Source organism: Zootermopsis nevadensis, unplaced genomic scaffold (assembly GCF_977971745.1).
Source record: "Zootermopsis nevadensis isolate Lab colony 2312 unplaced genomic scaffold, Znev_1.0 Znev_ptg000061l, whole genome shotgun sequence".
NCBI lineage: Eukaryota > Metazoa > Arthropoda > Insecta > Blattodea > Termopsidae > Zootermopsis > Zootermopsis nevadensis.
Genome location: NW_028259192.1, coordinates 7462945 through 7485891, shown reverse-complemented (window position 1 = coordinate 7485891; position 22947 = coordinate 7462945). Strand labels below are relative to the sequence as shown.

Genomic DNA, 22947 nt, shown 5'->3' with positions numbered 1-22947 from the left:
GGGTTAAATCTAATATTAAATGTAATATTGAAACATTAATCACTAGTTGACTCATGGGTTCCTTTTTCACAACATTGATTTATTTTTCCCCACAGTCATTATAAATAACTTCTGTTGATAACAGTTCTTCACAGTTATGAATCACAAATCTTGATTGTTCAAACTGTTGCTTGGTTTCACACTGGTATTCTCTTCTGACAGTCGGTTACACATGTTGTACACTGCTTCTTTTCTTTGTGTCCCACCAACCAGCTTGGTTAACAATCAACTCACTTTCCTACTCAAACTAAATAATTTGATTTGCTTCAGCACTCATATGTAGGTCCTATCTTCTGCCAAGATTCGTGTAGATGGGTCTGGGAGCTTTGTTTTCCACATGTCATTCAAAAGGAGTTTGGAAACTATATGCACAAGAGTGGGATGTGTGTGCACACCCAGGTGACACAACACATGATCTTCTATGCTGCAGGAAGTAGTTGCTATTTGCATGTGCAACTCGTGGGTGATGTAATATTATAGTGAATGCTCATGAAGTACTGTCAGAATCAGCAACTTACCAGTTACCTTGAAATACGGAATAAATGTTGGATTTACTTTGTTTGAATTTCACCAAGTGAGTTGTTTGAAGAGACAGACAGTTTATGGTTCCTAATATTTGTATTATTTTCCACCCACCCATCAGGATGATTTTAACATTTGACCAATAGGCACAATTTTCTTTAAAAATTATGGTGAATGTACTGAACACCTGTATATGATATTTGGTTCAGGTTTCAGACTAGCTTGGCCAGGGAGTCTAAGAAAGTAGACCTTTTGGCCCCCACTGATTACCTTAAGAGGGAAGTAGAACCACCTTCTGAGACATTGTAGTTTAAAAACTTGATTGATAAGTCCAATGGAAAAATTATACACATCATGTTGCACCATTATTAGAAAATGCAAGCATTGATATCTGTAGTTTCCCTGATGATCTAATCCATGTGTATGGTTTCTTTTGTAATTAAGAGGGGGCCAGAGTACTGGTGTCATATAGATGGTTGTGTTAACCCACATCATGGTTCTCTGCCACAGCTGATTTTTTCACACGATGAAGGTGGACATGTATTGTTTGGTGCAAGTTTCAGTTCTGCATCCTATGTCAAAGAGAACTGTTGGCATGTCTGTAATCAAATGTGGGCAAGTGCTTAACACTTATACTTCATATCTGGAAGGACCTGGATTCATATTCCAGCTATCCTGACTGAGGTTTTTGTGGTTTTTCTGCCCATCCAGGAAAATGCAAGAACAGTACCTTAAATTAGGCCATGATTACTTCCTTGATATCATTATTGATTCTTCATTCATTAATCGTTCTGTTATTGGGTGCTGTATAATCAGAGATACTGACAATTGTTTTATAAACCACAAAAAAATCAGAAAAATCATCTCAGGCAGAACGTAGCATCAACTTGGGTCATCACATGTGTGTACATTACACTATAACTGTGGCAAAAATCTATATGCCTAGATCAGACCATAAGTAAAACAATAGATATCAAGCTCACCATCATCCTAGCTCATGTCACTTTTACCAAGAAAAGGGAGGCAGCAGGTTCCTCTTAAATTTTGTTATCACCTACATGAATACACAGTGTCACCACCTGGAAGATTACAATCCAAACTTCAACCACCAAAGAAACAAATCTCATTTTTAATCTGTGTCAATAAGACGTTAAACTGTAAACCATGAAGGCTTAGTAGACCAGGTAAAAAGTAGTTGTGTTATGGTTGTACTGGGTATTTGGGCATCTTAATGCTGTTAGACTTGAGATATGGATCTTGTTCCAGAAGATTTTGAAATCAACACACCTGTATATGCAAGATTGGATGTACATGCTCTAAATTTGTGTTAGTAGAAGAGTTTCATTTTATATATTTTTGTCAGGTTTCTATTTTGAATAAAATACAAAAGTAATAGGCTAAGGAAGTGCACAAGTTATTTAAAAAATATACTCTCACGTTAAAACCAAAACATTGCTCTAAAGAGGTTTTCTACAGAACCTAAAAATTAAACATTGAATGTGTCACTGTTACCACATCTTACTAAGAAATGTTGCCGTCATTTATGTAGTGAATCAATACTGACATCATATATAATTGCCTTTAAAACATCCTAATTAATTTATGGTCACTGTCTACAAATTATATGCCTTAACTTCATGCTGTATCAGGTTAAAATTTTACATCATTTTAGATTTAAGTTTCCACTGATCATCTTTAACCCTTTCAGCCTTAGCAGTGACATAAGAAATCACAAATTTACAAGGGTGGTGCATTCATGTTAATCATGTTAGTCAGGCTAACATGAACACTGTGCCCCTGTTAATTTAGTATCTTTGTCTTCAACTTTAATTTAGCTTAAGAAGATCAAAATAATTCTTATTTAAAAGCAATAGATTTTTTGGATGTATGCATTATGCAAAGGAAGAATGTGTATGTATGCTTTACATAAATGAATGCTGCCACCTTAGATTTATACATTTACCCAATGCAGCAAGAAAGAACAACAGCAAAATTGACAAAGTTTTTTTAGTAACTTACCGCATGGTATGCTGATGCCAAATGGTACCATCTATGTTGTATTTACTGGTGGTGGATTCTCTCTTCTCATCATGTAATCCCTGAAAAGTTTTACATCACTTTCTTTTCACAACTGTGTGGATAGCAGTCTGCTCCTATAGTCCACCAATCTCTTTTGTCCCATCCAGCTTGCCACCAACCATCTGCTCTCTATAAGGCTTCAGTGTTTGTTGAAACATTGGATAACCATCAACATTTGTTATGGCTCATCCCCAAATACTGAAGCTTCACAAAACCAGAGATCCATTTCTGTTCAGTGTATTTCTTTCTTTCTTTCTGAGAACATACTTATATATGAAAGACCTTTATTTTTTGTATTTGACACACAGTTTATAATATGTTTCATGCGACAAGAACACCCTGTGCTTAGTGGCTAGTGTAACTTGAGTGATTTTGTTATTTTGTGAACTGGGTTTCTTGTGATAATATTTTTGAGATAATGTTTCTGGTATTGTAAATTAAAGAACTTTTTAATAGTGAGGTATTATTAAACAGTGTTGTTTTCCTTAACTTTTATCTCTTCATGATTTAGAAGTATCTTGTAAACCTATTTTCGTGGCACCTGTTGTGAGTTTAACAGTATCCATATATTATGCAGAAGTAATTTGTTTTTCTCTTCCATTTTATTTTCAGACTTGCAGTTTAGAAGATAACATTCTGTTTAACATATTCTTAAGTAACTTGTAACTAATATTGGAAGATGTCAGTTGTGATTTCCTGGGTTACTGCTGTATAGTCCTGTAGGTGTAATGCCATCTGTGTACAAGACTACACACTGTAAACTCAGAAGACACAACATTTTCACTGCTGTGAAAACCTCATATTTCAGTACTGGAAATGTAACATTATTTTTATATATATCACTGTTGTTAATCATATTACCATATATCTCTTAAAATGTCATTTGGAATGTACTGTGTATAGTCGCCGATAAGGTAGGTATACAGTATCTTCGAAGCCAATACAAATGAATTGTTTATTTCAGGATGTGTCGAGTTTGCAGTCTGTGGCGGGATGTGGCACTCTCACCTTCTTTATGGTATAACATTGATCTAGCTAGCCCTTGTGTCAAGGACAAATATAAGACTAGTGAAACTGTAAGATGGCTGTGTGAGAATAGGCTTGCCAGAGTTCAGGAATTAAATGTTGGTAAGTTTACTGCTGTGTTTAATATTTTATTTGCACCAAATCTAGAACTACAACAGAAATTTCAGAATACTTTAAGTTACTCTGATTATATTGCCATATATCTATTGGATGTGGTTTCATTCTGTTACTTTTCCTCACTTAACCTTAAAATAGGTTATGATTGCTTTCTTCTAAATATTTTTTTATTCATCATTCCTAGTCATCCTTCCATTTGCACTGTGTAACTAATGCATTTCAGAAAGCATCATTAAATCAAAGTATCAATTAATTTATCATAATTTTTATTATGGTCAGTGTCATACAGGGTAAAATACATGAAGTTGCATGAAGGACAAAGACTGAATGCACTAAGACTCCAGCTGACCTGGAAGAGTGAGTTCACTTTGCATGAGACTGCATTAGAGTTTGTATAATTATTAACTTTTTAAAAGTATTTACCATTGGCATTGTTGATTTTAGGTTTTCAAACAATTAGACATTTGAGTTTCAATACCAACTTTACATCTCAGTTTACAATGATAGACATCCGTATCTTTCATGTGGAAATGTTTTGTGTTGGTGACACATGTTTATTTCTATTTCTTTAAAATAAAGCTAATAAAAACTGTATATTTTTTAAACCTGTCTGTCACTATAATTAATTTCAAGACATAAGATTTTGTTATGATAGTATTATTTTTGTCTCACAAATTTGTGTAGCTACTGTGTTCCTATAACTGATGGAGATACAAGGAGTTGGGCAGAATTACACTTTCCTACTGCATAGCTTACTAGTTGTAACTATAAGTTTATAATAAAATAGTATTGTAACATGCAATTTAGCTCATGGGTTAACATTCTGGGCTTGTTTCTAGATGGTGATAGGTTTGAATCATAGGATTGAATTATGGGATTGGTTTTTTTATTGCTTGGATTTCTGAATGTGTTGCACGTTGTTGTTATTAAGCAAGTATGCATCTCTGCAGACCGCCTATTAATATATCTTTGTCTGCAACTTGATAATTGCTGAACAGATTTTCACATTTTAATAAGAATTTTAATAGAATACGTTGGGAAATGTACACACAGTATAACAGTTCTAGCATGGTAACAAGAATTTTATCTGACCTTTGTGAATGGCAGAGGAATTCTGTACCCATCACTTTTGTGCACAAAAATACATGTAAGCCTTCATGTAAAATGCCCATTGTTGTTGACCATTATTAACCAAAACTGGAGTCTGTTGACAAATATTGGTAAAACTTTCTCAATATAAAATTTAATGAAAATCTCTTCAGCTCTTCTCGAGTTGTAATATGTGTACAGTTTGTCAAATAGATAGAATGGTTTTAGCAGGTGTAGCTACAACAGGTGAAAGTTTGAAAAAAGTACATATTTGGCTTTTATTTATATTAGAAGGGCATATGATAATATAAACAGACAAGAAATATGGAAAGTATTACAGTGAATAAAGTTTTCCATAGTGAATGAAGAGAATACAGGACAGATGTGAAAATAGCATGTTCATAGATGGGGAAAAATCTGAAAGTTTTCAGATATTTAGAGGGGTTAAGAAAACGTTTTATCCACTTTGCTGTTTATCATGGTAATGGATGAGAGAGTAAGAAGAGTAACAGACGGACAAGTTGGTGGAGGACCAAAGCTGTGATATTTGCAGATAACATAATTATATGGGAACAAAATGAAAGCATTTTTAAAAAGGAATTTTAGAGGGATTTTACATTAAATTTTGGATTTAATATCAGTTTAAAGATGTAGGGTTACAAAACTAAATCGAAAGACAGGAGACGGAAAGATAAAATGTAATAATCATGAAATAAAGAAAGTGGTAAATGGTAAGTGAAAGTCTTAAAGAAGAAATTACAAAAAGAATAAAACATGCATTATGATTTTAACAGGTATTTAGGGTTATGCTCTGGAAATGGGAAGTGTGTAAGAATGAAAAGAATTATTTATAAAGATTTCCGTCTTCTGGGTTGTTGCGCTGTGCGATGAATATCGCCCTGATGACGGAGGCAGTGTGACCTCTGAAACGTTGGTTAACATCGACCAGACTACACAGCGCAACAACCCAGAAGACGGAAATCTTCATACTCACCGCTGTGAGAACCTCAAGTCTTACACAAAATTATTTATGTATAGTTACTAAATGTCCATATCATTGTATGGGGAGGAAACATGGACGAGATATTAGTAGATTAATGGTAGAATGAATTAGGATTTTTATGTAGGATTTGAGTACAAAGGTGGTTGTCATCTATAGTCTGGTAGAAGTTTACTAGTATTTCAGAGGTCCTTGCTGCCCGAATGTTGGTGGAGTCAGCAAGAACCTCTGAAACAATGTTAAACTTACCAGACTACATGGCACTACAACCCAGTAGAAGCTATCTTCAATGATTTTAAGAGTTGTAGAAGGAGAAACCAAATGAGCGAGAATTTTAAATTTGATAAATAGTAGAATTTAAAGATAAATTAATAATTGAACAAGATGGTATGTGGGCTTGTTTTAACAATGAAGGAAGAGTGAATCTTAAAGAAGTTCAACACAAAACTAAAATGAAGACACCAAGGAGGAAGTCTGTGTTTAAGACAGGAACAGCAGGTTAGGGAAGTTGTCACATCGAAGAAAATAGATAATAAAATTAAGGAGGAAAGCTTTGGGAAGACAGAGATAGGTGGAGAGATTGTCTTGTTAGATGATTTGTAGGACATGGAAACAACGTAGGGAGAAGAAGAAGGAAAGTTTGGATGATCTCCCAATGGCATAACTTTCATACCAAATGTCATTAAAGTCAGTTGGCTGCTTTAAAAGTGAAACTGACACACACAGACAGTACAGTGATCTCATAAGCCTACTATATTTTATTAAAAAATGAAAGAAGACTGAAAATTGCTAGATGCATTATATTCACACTAGATTTCAATATATGAAAATTTGCCAGTATCTATGGTATTGATGATACATATATGTAATTGAATGTTGAGACTTGGTACATTTGTTTATTTAAAATAATAATTGTTACTGCAGGGAACTGTGGCTGAATCAGGTTGTGTCCTAGATTCAAGGTGTAAACATGCTAAGTTTGCAGAAAATTGGCTGATCCCTTCTTGAACAAGAAGCAAACATACATACGAGGGTCGCTCATTAAGTAATGCCCCACATTTTTTTCCTCAGAACATATTTATTCAAGATGGCTCAAATTTAGTGACAATATAAATCAATGTTTCCTTTACACATACTATTTTTCCACATAGTCCCCATCAACTTGTACGGTTTTACGCCAGCGTGGAACAAGTGCATGCATGCCTTGCCGGTACCAGCTCTTGTCCTGTGCACGTAGCCATGTCCTCACTGCTTGAATAACGCTCTCGTCATCTTCAAATCTTGTTCCGCGGATAGCATCTTTAAGTGGCCCAAAGAGATGAAAGTCGGAGGGTGCCAGATCTGGACTGTAGGGTGGATGGGGTAGCACCGTCCAACCCAATTTGGTGATTTCTTCCCGGGTTCTCAGACTTGTGTGAGGGCGTGCATTGTCGTGCAGGAGCAAAATTTCTGCTGGATGCTTGTGAGGCCGAACTAGTCGAAAACGCTTCTTGAGGGTTTTCAGGGTCCTGATGTACGCGTCTGAATTGATGGTCGCACCTCTTGGCATCACATCCACAAGAATGACCCCATCACTGTCCCAAAAGACAGTCATCATGACTTTTCCGGCGGAGGGAGTTGTCTTGAATTTCTTCTTTCTCGGTGATTGAGGATGATGCCACTCCATTGACTGCCTTTTTGTCTCTGGCTCAAAGTGGTGTATCCAGGTTTCGTCACCTGTAATGATCCGGGACAGAAAGACCTCTCCCTCAGCATCAAAACGCTCCAACAATTCAGAAGAAATCGTTTTCCTTTGAATCCTGTGGTCTGCTGTGAGACTTCGTGGAACCCATCTTGCGCACACCTTCGAATATGCGAGAGCCTGGATAATTGCAATCACACTTCCATTGCTGACTGAAAGCTGTTGGGCCAATTGTCGAGTTGTGATGCGCCGATCCTCACGAATAATGGCATCCGCGCGGTTCAACATGTCTGGAGTGGTGGCTGTGGCAGGACGCCCAGAGCGCGGCAGATCACGGAGCTCGGTTTCTTCACTTCCTGAAGCTTTAACTCTCTTAGCCCAGCGACCAACGGTGCTCCTATCGACTGCACAGCTTCCATACACAGCACACAAACGTTTATGAATGTTCACCACCGTTTCTTTTTCAGCAACAAGGAATTCAATTACAGCTCGTTGCTTGTAACGAGAGTCGTTCACAGACGCCATTTTAACAGTTCACTACAGCTCCGCCATTGGTTGGAATCATTTGAAACTCCGTACACGAACGCGGGAAACATCAAATCTCAAGCATGTAAAAGTACACTTTTCTATCTTCATTATTGGCTGAGAAAAAAAATGTGGGGCATTACTTAATGAGCGACCCTCGTAAATACCCAAAGACAGTTATATCTATTCTGTGTGTAAGACAAATATTATTTATTGTATTTTGTATTATTTCTCTTGGTAATTTGTTTTGTTCTGCTCTACAGAAAATTTTGTTTATGTCTGTTATCTCTCTTCTTAAAAATCTCTGTGACATTAGTGCATGGAATGAGAAATCTAGTCATCCTAATTTAAGTTTTATAACATTCAATTAGGGTAATTTCTGTATATGAATGATTAAGGAAGGTACTGTTGTAAGAAACAAATATAATGTATAGGTAATTGCTGTAACTTTAAAATAAGATAAAACCACATAATTCCTAAATAACTCCCAGTGTACTATTTGTTTCATATGAAGTACATAGTGTGGTGTGTATAACCTCAGAAGTATATATAGCATCATTAAATATTATGTGAAATGAATTATTATTTGGCTAGAATCTTCATTTATATGTCATTGCACTGGCATTTGTTTGAAGTAAATAAATGTGTGATATTGTGACAGGTGGCTGGAAGTTTACACCTATAGAACCGGTGTTGGATGTTATTTCCAAGTGTTGCCAAGATCTCCGAGGACTCAACATGACAGGTTGGAAAGGGCTAAATTCAGAACATCTGAAGTTTCTCATTGCTAAATGCCCACTTCTCTCACGACTTGATCTCTCAAGCATCAATGTAAGAACTTCCCTTGTAATTTTTCTTTGGTACTTAATAATTTGTTAAATATTACAAGAAAAGTTGTTTGGTTAGTGTATCTTAGGACTCTGACTCGTTCAGTAAATATTTAAACAGTTCACATTCATGTACTTGCTTTGAATCATTGTAATACAATAATACTGAGAAATTAAAATCTATTAAACACTTATAAAACTGCAAGAATACCAATAGTAAGATGATATTTAACAGTGATACATAAAAATGCGTGTAAATATTATTAGTGTTCTGTTTAATTTTGGTACACCCATGGGTAACAGTGAATTGTGGAGCTGTGGGTGAGATAGATTAATATTGGCCCTTGAGGAGAAAATTGCAAGTTAGAGCATGTCAAGTGATGTCTTTTGAACTTTAGTAATTTTGAAAATAATATCTAAGCTGTGGAATCACCCCTCCATACAGTCTGGCATTTATAAGCCATGAAATTAATGACATTTCTGTGAAAGAGACAGTCAACCATGATGGGAAGCATCTTTATTTGTTTTTCTCAGAACTGAATTCACCCTAGATTTCTTAAGAGTCCTTCACTTAAGCTGTGTCATTCTGTATTGAAAAAGTTGTAAGTCATGGTAAGCATTCCTGTGCCATAGTTATTTGTGGTTAATTTTATCTTTTAAAAGCTTTTTTTGGGATGTGCGCTAGTAACAGAACCAGTCATAATTATTTAGAGTAAAATAAAAGCATTAGATTTATGTCACTGAGTTTTTCCTGAACAAAAATTTGGAACATGTAATTTATATTGGAAACATTTGAAGAATTGACTGAAGTGAGCACTTCCATTTTATCATGCAACATGAATCAGCATCACAGGCTTCAGGGGACTATTTTTTAGAGCTTGGCAATGTTTTAAGTTTTTTTAAAGGTTTGATACTTCAAAAAGAAAAAAATGTAATAATACTTTAGATATGACTGAAACCAGGCTTGTAAATTTGTTATAATCGTTACATTAAAGTCTGTTAAGAACAAATTTCATGACATTATAGGTCTGTCAGCATTGACATAATCAAAACATCCTTTTTCAGCAGATCATTCTCTTCTCATTGAACATCAAAGGATTGTCATATTTACTACTTCTAGCAGTTTCACTAGCCCCTTTTAATGCACACTGAAAGTCTGTTGAATAATATTACTTAAGCCAAGCACCTACCTTATTGTTGAAGACAAATTTGTATTACATGAATGTTTTCATTAAAGTTGTCTTATTCTATTTACACGAGATAGTACATCATATTACGTAGCCAGTAACGGTACAAACTTGAGAGTTACTTTGTTTTAAAATATACTCACATTCATTGTTGCTGAATCATTACAAATCAGGAAGATATTCTGTGGTTTTGGAGATATTGTCTAACTAAAATGTGGGTTTTACAGTATCCAGTTTATACTGATGTCCTGTTTCAAAAAGAGCTTTTAAATTATGTGTAGTTTTTGGGGAAGAAATTGCCAACCCCTTCAAAAATCTGGAGAAAAGAGTTTATATGCTTTGAATTGAGCCAAAAATTGCTAGCATTGTTGATAATTTTACCACATTCATAACTGCAGATTCTAATCAAGACAGCACGGCTTTTGGATTGATGGTTAATACATAGTCTTTCTAAAAGGATACTCCATTTGTTGATATGGGACCTGTGGGCACAAACTTAAGGAAATTAGAAGGAACTTTCTGCATACATGTACCAATATTATAAATATATGTTTATAAGATGAATATACAAATTGAATTCTTCTCAGATTACTAGTTGTGTCAGGTGGTTGAAAGGTGACAATACCAGTGTTTCAAGATCCATCTTCCTCATCTTCAGGGTATAGGGTACTTCAGTACTTCGAGGACGAGGACGAAGATGGTTCTTGAAATGTTGGTGTTTTCACCTTTCAACCACCTGCTGTGGCTGGTAGCCTGAGAAGAATTCATTATACTTAGTCGCTGTGAAATCTTCAGATCATACAAAATATACATACATGATGAACAGGATACTTTTTACTTTTTCTTTCCATACCATCATATTTGTAACTGAGTAGCATGCCAGTGGTCCGCAAATACAAGCTAATGCTTCTTAAAGCAAAATGTCTTGATTATAATATCTCTGGAGCTAATCATGAATTCATTTGTAGGCTTTGAAATATGAATACAAAGATGCATGTTTTTGAGAACACTGCAAAACATGTAAACCTTATAGATTTAGAATGATATCACTCATAGTTTTTAATTGGTATTTTGAATTATATAATACTGAGCTACTAAGATTTGACTGTCATTGCTGATAATTTGGTCAAGGTCATTATTGACCTCCCAAATGTGAAGTGAAGGAGACAGTATTTTAGATGTGTGTATGTTTGTATATTAAGACATATGAATTGAAATTTATTTCAGTTCTACATCTATAAACATTCTGCATATAGACTGTTAATGGAATGTTATTTCCTTGTCTTAGCCTGAAACCAACCACACACGGAGTGCTATATCACTACTTTCAATAAGCCATCTCACAAAAACAATGGGTGATAGACTGACCCATCTAATATTAGCAAATAACAGGCTTGCAGCAATACCTCAGCTTATAACAGCTATAGCCGTAAGTACATCTAGAGTCTGTTAATAAGATGTGAGAATGTAGGTGATAATGGATTATTGGTAATCTGTACTACTGAATGCTGGCAACATTTGAAAATCATGCTTATAGGCCTATGTCTTATTTGTTGGTACTTAATAAAGGATGTAATGCTTGTTGCTGTGGTGAGGCAGTTTGGAACAACCTTTATCTGTGAGATAAGTGAAGAAAAATTGGCTTCTTGTAGAGATTCTTAAAATATTTAATAGGAGGTTATGTCATATTAGTCTTTTGAATTGGAAGAAAGGTTGCAGTGTTTCAAACTGATTTGTCATAGCATACAGTATACACATTATTGTGTTTTATGCACAGAGACAAAAAGAAGGCAGAGGAGATCTTAGTGGGTATTTAATTTTTGTTAATTGTGGTAACAATTATTGTTTCCTTATATCACATTCTATAATAACTGTGTTACTATCCATATTGTTAGATATTAATTACATTTAATATAAATCTATATATCTTTTTCCCTTTTCACACCTCTTCTCGCCGTTGACTATGTGTTGTATGCATTCTCTGATTTAGTACCTTGTTTGTTTTGCTTATCTTCTTCTCCATTTAATCTAATTGACTTAATTTAATTTAATTATTATTACAAAAGTTCTGATGTATTACCTTTCCATTTTAACATTCTCTACACTCATGCCATTTTTTGATAATCTGTTTCTTGTTTTACTATATTTATTATTGTGTTCTATTGTGCTGTATCTGTAATTTTCCTTCTTGCTTTTGATGCAGCACACTTATAATAAAGAACTGAATTAAATTTACACATCAGAAACAAGCACAAGTTATAGCTTAGCATAACATGTTCCTGCTTTAATCAATTTCTTGGTTTCTCATATGAGTATGATGTTCTTTAAGGATATAATGATGCTGTAGGTTTATCACAAGGGGAGTTAACTAATATGGAAAATCATATGTCCATCATAAAAAAAATGTTTACTCTATTACAGTTTAACAGTCATACAGTAGTTCATCAAGCTTGTAATATTTCAGAGTAAAATTATTTGAACTCTTGAGTTCAGGAACATACCTACAGACAATCAATCTGGTATTAGTTTTCTGTCATGTTAACAAGTGTTGTTGTGTTTAAACATCAGATTATCTTTATATTGAAAGATTTATTGTTTTGCTTTATTTCTTATAGGCTCATTGTCCCAATTTACAAGTTCTTGACCTGTCAAATCTTCGAACTGTAGCTCATACTACAGCCCCACTACACGTTGAAAAATTGCAAGAAGGTTGCCAGAAACTACGAGTGTTGAGAATAACCAATAGTCAGATTGCCCTTTCAACTGCAACGCTAAAGGAACAGGTAATTATCTACAGACTTATGTAACATAAAATTTAAGCTGTCATTCATTTTACAGTATATGCACTCTCTAGTGAATGTTTTGCTTTTAACATCCATAATTGTCTCTTCATGCATAGTAGATTTGAGGTTTTCACAGTGGTGACAGTGTGGATCATTGTCAACTGGGTTGTGACACCATGTAATCTTGTAGGTGGTTACCAACATTTAGGAGAGACAGGAGTTGTCCTCAGTGGACTAGTGATTAGCATGCTCACCATTGTTCTCAAGGTGTGCGGGTTCAAAGTGGATTATAAAAGGATTTGGACTTGATTCAGATGGTTCCATATAGGATCCTTTAATTGGTTCTTGTGAACATAGTAGTGAACCTTCAGATTTCATAAGAGGCAGGCAATTTCTTGGCCAACTGAGTAACTACTAGCTTCAGAAGAAACATATGCTCAGTGAAGTCAGTGGTGCTTACACCCCACAGTGTCTCGTGGCTGCCATGTTGGTATTTTTATTGGCTGTAACATGGCTGGTTTAACTAAAGCAAGGCTGTCTCCTAGGTTGGCCAAATTTGGGGGTGGGAAGAACTAAATTAATAAAAGAAAGATAGCGTAACATAGAATATAAGAGAAAAACGGAAGGAAAGAGTAAATGTGTGTTTGCATTTGCAGCTGTCTAATATACCGCCAACTTTACTTGATATTATATTTAAATGGTTGATGTATGTGTAATGAAGTCACCAGTTGTGGTAAATTTCCTGACAAGCAGATTGTCTTCTCAATGGGCATCTTTAGTTGTTATGTCACTTGCATATCAGGTCTGTTTCACTTCTGTTCAGTAATTTGTTTATACTTGTTTTCTTTAGAGGTTCTAAATTCTGATATGTATTTCTTTTAGTACATATTTTGTACGAAGTGTAGAACAATGACAGTGCACATTCAACACTGGTATCACATTGTTCTCCTTTATCATGAAGACAGTCTGAAATTACAGATGTAGAAGTTTTATTCATACTAATGTACACAGTTAATTGGTGGATTGCACAAGGCTTAAGGTTCACCATGAGTGCCATATACCCTTGTGCCAGCCCTGAATATGAATTGATGTTCTCGTTATGTATTATGAAAGTGTTTTGTGGGTTTCAGATATTACTGTGGGGGAAACATACACTTACTTGATACCATAGGCCTAGCATGCCAATAAAAGCAAGACTGGAAAGATGTGTACTTTGAAAGTACACTGACATTTCCAGAGTATTCTTCACTCCACGTCATGGAGGTCATTATTGCATTGATGTGATCTTAGATCATTCTTTCAATATTGTGACTCAAGGTCAATTGCTGCACATTAGGCCATTCTTGCACTAATGTTATGATGATGTGTGGAACGGTGTGTTCGAACAATGACCTCTTTTCCTGTTGTGCAACAGAAACCCCCCCAGTAATGCAGGTTGCTTTCCCTCACAGAAAACTGCCACAGACAGACATACATACTGGCCCATACTAGAGTAGAGTGTGAAGAACACCTTATAATAAAAATATGCTAAAAATTTTGGTTTTATGTATTTTGTTTTTTGGGAGATTTTAATATAACATTGTTATTGTTAATGTATTGACAGTTTTATCTCACTAGAGCAACCCGCTCCTTCCTGAGCGCTGTCTCTATCTGATATTCTACTTCTTTACATCGCTGTTCAAAGGTCTGATGTTTTAGTTCTTTACGTTGCTTTTCAGAAGCCAACTGCTTGTTGTATGCATATGTTATGGTAGCTTGTCCTGCAACAAACAGTTACATATCATGTCGTGTCAGTCCCTGATGGAGGCAGAGATAGTCTCAGAAATGTTGAAAATTATCGCATACCAACATGTCTTAATGCCCAAAGAGGCTTCATTATACCCACTAATGTGATTTTGATTAATTTGGTTTAAAATTCTCTGAATTATTTACCAAAAACTGCAATATTTTCTTCTGTAATTACAGAAACTTTCTTTTATGACATCTTTCCATAGGTTGCATCCCCTGGTTTTCCAGCTCTGGAGGAGCTGAGTGTAGCTGGTAATGCAGTGGATGGATTCTGTTCAACACCTGTCATGGATGACAATTCTGTTGAAAGAATCTTGAAAAGTTCTCATAAGCTGAAGTTGTTGGATGTGCGGGGATGTTCACGAGTTTCAGATTCAAGTTTAGTCAGAGTTCCAGCTTGGGATTTAGAGCATCTTTTTCTTTCTGGTAAGTTCTGTTGGTGTACAGCTTGTAAAATTTGGTGGATTATCATGAAGTAATAGTTAGTAGTCAAGCTGAGCATTCTATATGACTTTATGATTAGTTAAAAAGACATTTTTTTAACTTACATTGAGTTCTAGTGCTGGTTGGAGGCTTTTGTGAACATGGTAATGAACCTCTGGGTTCTATAAAATATGTGGTATTTCTTGACTAACTGCACACTACCCTGACTGAGGTTTTCCGTGCTTTTCCTCAGTTGTAAGGCGAATGCCAGGGTATAATTTAATAGGGGCGCCCCCCCCCCCCAAGCCGCAGAGGCCTTTAGCCGAAATGGCCCCTCCCTCTCTGGGTTCAAACCTCAGAGATCCAACAAACCAAATTCTTTGGACAAGTTGCCTGACGGGATAACCTCCCATCAGCAGCAACAGACCCCAGTTTGAATGGTCGAGGCTCCCACCACGACGGAACCCCGTTAGCGATAGCAAAATTTCCGTTTTAAATTTTAAGACCGTGTACCATTTCCAGCAATGCATCTCATGCACAGGAATGGTGTCGCCTAGGAAGGGACGATGCTTGCGCTTGCGCAGGACTCCACCCTTAGTTAGCTTTTTTTGGTTGGTTGGTTGGTTGGACTAACATATTTTTAGCTTCTGAAGAAGGACTGTGCTTGTTGAAGTTTATTGCTTTCTTGGTCATTCCACCAACCCCATTTTGTATATTGGTCTCACGCCGTAGCCGTGCTGTCTGAGGCATCATGCTTCGGACCGGCGATACGGAATGCGCGCTGGTTCGAGTCTCGGTGGAGAAGAAATTTTCTCATGAGCTTTCGACCAGTGTATGGGACCAGTGCCAACCCAGCATTGTGAGGAAATTTGGGAGCTACAATGGGTAGCTTAATCCAGTCAGGAAAACTAGCAATGGCTGGGGGTTCGTTGTGCTGACCACACGTCACCCTATATCTGGTTGGATGATCATTCACCTCTGCTTAGGCATGTGAACATGAGGCCAGCAGTCAAGCTAGTCGGCTTTGGCTCTCTGGAGCTGTTACGCCACGGATTTTGTATATTGTGTGTGTGTTTGTTGGCCACGACAACGTTTTACAAATCGACCCCAACTGAAAAATGTTCTATTAGATGTTTATAATTAACCATGTTTATTATTGTCATTTACTTTAAATATATTCATTATTTGAAATAAGTTAAACTATATTTATACATATCATTTAATCATTAAAACTTAAAGATACATATTCATATTTTTAGATGTAGATTATATATAATTATTTCACAGTATTCAAATCAGTTTTCTGCAACCCACTGCATATGAGATATTTTTATGGAATATGACCATCATTTACAAACACTGGATGTGAGCAGAAAAAGTCTTAGATTTAAAATAAGGCTAGACATCAATAATTATCTAATTATTAAAATCTATAATCCATTTAATAGCTATGTGGTTTCGATTTACTGTTGCCTCTTTTTGCAGAAAAATGCACAGAGTAGCAATAAAAGTAAAGTGGAGGTGCACATGTTTTGCTGCAAAGTGGTTGTGCTGTTTTCCAATTCCATTCAGTACATCTTGTCTGCCCGACCTTAATGAAGAAAATGAAAACTGAGACAGAGCAGAAAACAACATAAAAATTATTTATCTCATTATGGTTATAATTATAGTATGAGGTGAACATTTTGTGGCACATCCAGATGGCCTCCGTGGCACACTGGTGTGCTGCAGAACACTGGTTGCGCATCACTGTTCTAGTTTAATGTTTCATCCATTTCAAATTATCTATCTTTCATGTGGTTTAGGCCTTGTCACTATCTCCATTAATAGTTTTCCTTTATATGTCTGTTTCATCCTGTCTCTCTTCATAATGGTCTTCTTCATCATCACTCCATGACATAATAGAACTATTTCTTTTGGAACTTTATTTCAAAATCTTGGGTACTGCACTGCCATTCACACTGCTACTGCTTTCATATACATTTGCTGTCTAAGAAGTAGAAGCTGTGGCCTTGCTGTCAGCATGAAGTAAGAGTTGCTGATGAAGAGGTTTTGTGTTTAATGTAGCATCAATATTATTGTGCATTCATTGATGTGCACAAAATGAATGCATTTTGGGCTGAAGATATCTATCCATCTATCTGTTTGTTCATCCACATAATTTATCTTGAGAACCAGTGGATGGACTTTGACAGAATTTTGTATGGATGTTATGCTATTGGAAGCTACCCTATACTCATGTTTTTTTAATTTCCCACAGTCAGTAATACCAACATGACAGACCAACGAACTTGTGAGGTGGGAGCAACATTAGTATCATTTAATATAGGGTCATGCAGCGATGTGTGGTTATAGATTTAGAAAAATACACAACTTTCTTACAGTAATTATTGTACATTGTAATACATGGCAGCTGCATGAAAAAATAAAAGATGTTGACTTGACCAGGATTCATTCCCATTATTCCCTGCACGTGAGTTCATTATGCTACTGCAGATCTAACTCACATTGTGTTACATTATTACGGATTTACATTATTTTTGTTGTTAAAGGGGGATACTTTCTGTGGAACTGTGGCCACTAATAGGCCTAGTGGCCTAGATGGTACATTACAGAAGATATTAGGAAACATGATATGCAGAGTTAGAACTTGATGTTAAGTAAGGCATAGATAAGATTTATTTTATGAATACACTTTCTTTAAAGGCTAAGATGCATTTGGAAATATATTGTATTCTTAGTAGTGCATTTATAGATCAGTTTATAATACAGGGTATACACAAAAGAATGGTGCAGTTTCAAAAGTTAATAAAAAATTTATTTCTCACCTCACACGGGCACAACATACATCGTCAGCGGCGGAAACTGTCCAAGTTTCTCATGCGTTAATTACAATCCTTCAATGTGTGCACCCTGGGTCACACGACACACATCCACACGGTAATCAAACTCATCCCAGACCTGGTGTAGCATGTCCGCTGTAATGGCCTGCAGTGCATGCGTTATCCAATCACGAAGTTCATGGATGGACGTGGGCAATGGTGGTACATAAACGCTGTCTTTAACGAACCCCCAAAGAAAGAAATCGCACGGTGTAAGATCTGGTGAACGGGGTGGCCAAGGGACACCTCAAAACGGAGCACACAGAAAGCCTTCTCCTGCTGCAACGCCATCTTTGAAACTGGCACCGCGGCCACGCAGTAAGCATGAGAAGCGAACTGCTGATAGCGCATGAGAAACTTGGACAGTTGCCGCCACTGACGGTGTATATTGTGTCCGTGTAAGGTGAGAAATAATTTTTTTATTAACTTTTGAAACTGCACCATTCTTTTGTGTATACCCTGTATGTAAGAACATAGTCAAGTTTTTCTTCTTCAATCTATGCTGTTGTCTTAACAGTTAGTTCCCAATAAACAAATGAATCAGTAGAGAAGAAACAAAACATTTAAAAATTTATGCTTTTGTATTTTAGTGGTAATAGTGGACATTACAAAGTTGGATTGCAATTTGATCCACTTTCTTTTGTGAACAAAAGATAAATAGATAAGAGTTACTGAATCAGTCTCATTTTGGAAAGATATGCTTTTACACCCTCTTTGATCTATTGATGTGCTTATGTAGATGATACTTATTTTAATGCTTGTGTAATATGTGTATATGTAGTATGATGTATATTTTTGTTAGATATGAGCATTCAGAACACAGGTACAAAGAATGCACGTGGAAATAGGTGTATTCCAATACCGATTATACCTTTCCAGTCTTATTTATAAATCTTTGGGTTGAGAGAAAATGTTGTGCATAAGCTATGCAGGAGACGGAGGATTCATGGAAATGTGTAACTTCATCCTGTCCCAAATCCTTCATCAGTACAGAGAGTATGCAGACAGAAGTGTTGAGTGTCTTTGGACATTCAGGCTAATGTGAGGATTTAAAGCTCATAGTGTTCTATAGCAAGCAACATATTTAGATTGTAGGAGGTGCTGAAAATGTTGCCTCGGTACACAAACATACATACACGCACACTAGTAGAGGTATTGCACATTAATTACTAATTTTCAGAACTCCAGTTAGTGCTTTTTTGTAGGGGGGTGGGGGGCTTATCCATGCAAATGGAACCAGGTTTCATCATAGAATAAAGTAATAAAGTTAAATGAGGGTCAGTTTCACAGTCATGAACTCACTGCACAAACAGAGTAAAAAAATAATCCTGCTAACTGGTCTTTATGATCTTAAAACATGAAGTACTGCTGTCTTGTATTGTCAAAATTTAACATGTTTACTTCCTCCATAACTAAGTAGATAACTTACCCCAGTAGTCAGTGTATTTTTAGGGGGTTTTATTATGGGGTGCAGTGCACCAGAGATTAGTTTCAATTTAATTTTCTTGAAAGGAACTCTAAAAACAACATGGCATGCTGCAACAATGGCACTTAGAAATGGTAGTTTATATGCAGGGTGGCAAATGAAATGATACCTAATTAAAAGTTAAAATAAAAGCTGTAATATTTGTGTAATGGTACATACATTTATATGAACACAAAGAATAATTCATGGATTTATCCTTTATGGGTTACATGCTCAATATGACAACCTTTGTGTCATGCTACATTTGTGGTCACTCAACGGCACATATCCTCCTTAATTTCACCACACATTGCATTATTGAGGGTTTTTTAAATCAGTTTTTATACAACCCTGGGCTTTGATTGTTAAAATGTGTTGTGAAATTACGGAGGACATGTACCATCGAGTGATCACATAGCCATTTGTGTTTCAGAAGCTGCATGACACATTGGTGGTCATATTGAGCATGTAATCCATAAAGGATAAATCTCCATGAATTGTTCTTTGTATTCATAGAAATGTATGTACCATTATATGAATATTCAAGCTTTTATTTAAACTTCCATTCGGGAACATTCTTTACACCACCTTGTACCATGCCAATTAATGCATATGTGTGTCATCAGTTAGAACATTACATAATTAAAAGTGAAAAAGTAAGGTAATGCTGTTCTGCTATACACCATGTAGGCATTTGGGGGGAGAAGAGGTGTAGTTTCTACTCATTCTTTACCTCGACACTAGATATGGGCCCTGCCTGCACTTTACCCCAAGGGAAGGACCCTGGCACCCATTTGATAAGAGGCTGGGTAGGTCCCAGAGCTGGTCTGGATGCAGAGGCTAGAGGAAAAATCCTCTGCCCCTGTCAGGGATCAAATCTCAGTCATCCCATCTGTAGTCAGTCGCTATACTGATAGCGATAATTACGTAAAAATATAAAATATTTGTTGTTGACAAACAGTAATTTCAGTGTAACTGAAGTCATTTGTTCTTGAAGTTGCATTGTGCCTAGCATTAGAATAAAAGTTAACTTCAAATTTTAATGTGAAACAGACAATCTTTATTCTCCACTGTGAACTGTAATTCTTGGTGCCGACTGTTAAAATTAGAAAGGGTTGTGTTTATATTAGTGAAATTAGTGTTGTATAAAATGAGAGCTGTCTATTTATCTATAATATGCTTTGATTTTCTGTTTCTCCAGGATGTTAAAAAATATACTTATGTTCTAGATATTGCAGAAATAATTCAGATAACAGTAGATGTGGGTGCACCCACATATAGTGTATACTGTGCGATTATTCCAACTGTATCATTATAATGAAGTTTATGTTGTAGTAATATATATTTACATTTGTTGTGTGATAGATAGAATACCATTATTAGTTATTATGCTCCACAACAGGATGCTATCTTATAATGGTCATTGAATCTGTTAAGAACCATATCTTAACAGCCAGGTACAGAAATTGTAAAATATTAATTGGTTGGAATTGTATTTCAGGGTGTTATGTCACAAGACTGTCTAGTTCAGGCTTGGAGCTGATAGCACAGAAGTGGAGTCATAGTTTAATTGAAGTGGATCTTGCATGGAGCACCGCTACTCAGGCTCTGGACCTGGCTGTTACGGCCCTTGCTGATCAAGGAGCAGAATCACCTCTCAGGTATAATGTTTCTCTGTTTTAAAACATGGGTTTCTGTAACATGTTTTGGGGATAACAGAGCAGTTTGGAAGTGTTGTCCTTGTAGCTGCCTTTTTAGTGTAGGGAATGAAAAGTAAAATGCCACAAGGCACTATATCTGGGCTTCAGGAAGGGTGAGGAATACACTGAATGGTTTTACCTGTCAAAAATTGAATGACAATATGTGCAACATGTGGTTTGGCATTACCATGATGAATCATCCAGTATCTAACAAGCTCCGGTTGTTTTTCCTGATGTAGTCCATGAGAACTGAACAGTAGTAAGTTCAAATGATAGTTGTCTTAGGTGGTACTGTGTGCATGTAAATCATTCCATGGCAATCAAAAAACACTATTGTCGTACTTTAACAGCTTATTGAGAGATACGGTTGTTTTTGTTCCCCCCCACCCCCCCACCCCCCCTCAAAGCTTGAGGAGAAGCACTGGATGCTTTGCTACTTGCTCTCAGAATCATACAGATTAATCCATGTTTCATCACTTGTTACAACATATTATAACCACTTATTTCCCTCTTCTACAACACAAGATTTCCACAGCTCGCAGACTTCAGTGCAGTTTACTTGGACATCAGAATTCTAGGAATCAATCTCGCACAGATACAGGACATGATCGAATGATCCTTCAAGATAATGTGCATACTCCCTACAGTCAGACAATTTTCTAATGGTAACTTGTCGATCTCACACACTAAAACTGGGGTGGTATTCACAGTCACATTGTTAATTGCAGTTGAAGGAGCTCCCAGCCCACTCAGTTTCTCAAATGATTCCCAACCTTCTTTAAATTCATCGAACTGTTGAAGTTTCATTGACTGAGGCTCTTTTAAAAAATTGAAGTTTTCTTTAAGCCATAACAAAATTTAATTGTGGCATGTTGTTCTTTTTTTAACATCAATCATCATGGATGTGTGACTTTGGAGGCAGGACAATCATAGCTTGTAATCAAGGTCACATCACAAGCACAACTAAACATGCAAGGCCATGTAACTGCAGATGCGGACTCACAACTGCGAGTGCTACCTATCACCATAAATGAAAGTTCCCTCAAGACTTCAAACATTTTATAAAACATCATTCTCAATTACAACCATGGTAGGCGCAGAGCCTGCCATCGACAGTTGATAAGGCAGACATTTGAAAGATGCGTCGCCGGTTCGTAGACCGTGCGATCCGCCTCCATTTATTCAGAGTCACCAAGGCAATTCTCAATCTTTGTTGAACAGCACTTTTATTTTAGAACTGTTACTCTCTATTCTGGGAATTATGGTAGGCACTTGTCTCATTTGATATGACTGTAAATAAGAATCTGTGGGAATCCTTTATAGAATACATTTTAATGTTTCTGTTTAGTTGATTACTGGATTCTTACTCTGTCAGTTGAGAATTTTAATCTGATGTCTAAAAATTGCAGCTGTGTTCTTAGTTGGGATCTGAGAACAATAAGAACTTTTGTAATGCTGGAATAGCATGTTCAAAAAATTTCAGAAACACAAAATTGATCTGCGATTGCTAGAGAGATTCATGAATGTATATTTCCTTTTCCTATATGTCAAATACTTAAGTACTTGATTTTCATTTAATTAACATGTGAATAATGGAGATGTGACTACAGTCATCTTTCATCAAGTATGAAATACACGTAATTATTTCTGCCGTATTTAACATGATAAAACATTGACAAAGACTGCGCTTCTATATATGTTGCTTTCTTATTTTGATATTAGGATTACAATTTTGGAAATTCAGGAATTTGAACGTTATTGCCAAGGTGGTTTCTGTCTATAATAATTTTTGATTTTTTAGCATAAATGTACTA

At 36.0% G+C, this 22947-nt stretch overlaps 1 protein-coding gene across 4 annotated transcripts in view; it reads left to right on the top strand.

The window, feature by feature from the left end:
- The window catches only part of Fbl6 (F-box and leucine-rich repeat protein 6), a 58864-nt gene that overhangs the window by 11004 nt on the left and 24913 nt on the right, over nt 1-22947 (top strand). For 3 of the 4 annotated variants that reach the window (XM_087340808.1, XM_087340809.1, XM_087340810.1), the window contains 6 exons: nt 3605-3768; nt 8740-8909; nt 11381-11521; nt 12708-12875; nt 14870-15089; nt 20935-21094. In XM_087340808.1, the coding sequence (XP_087196934.1) occupies nt 3605-3768; nt 8740-8909; nt 11381-11521; nt 12708-12875; nt 14870-15089; nt 20935-21094 (1023 nt within the window). Of the gene's footprint in view, nt 1-3604; nt 3769-8739; nt 8910-11380; nt 11522-12707; nt 12876-14869; nt 15090-16571; nt 17537-20934; nt 21095-22947 lie in introns of those variants that run through there. The other variant, XM_087340811.1, reaches the window with a different exon arrangement.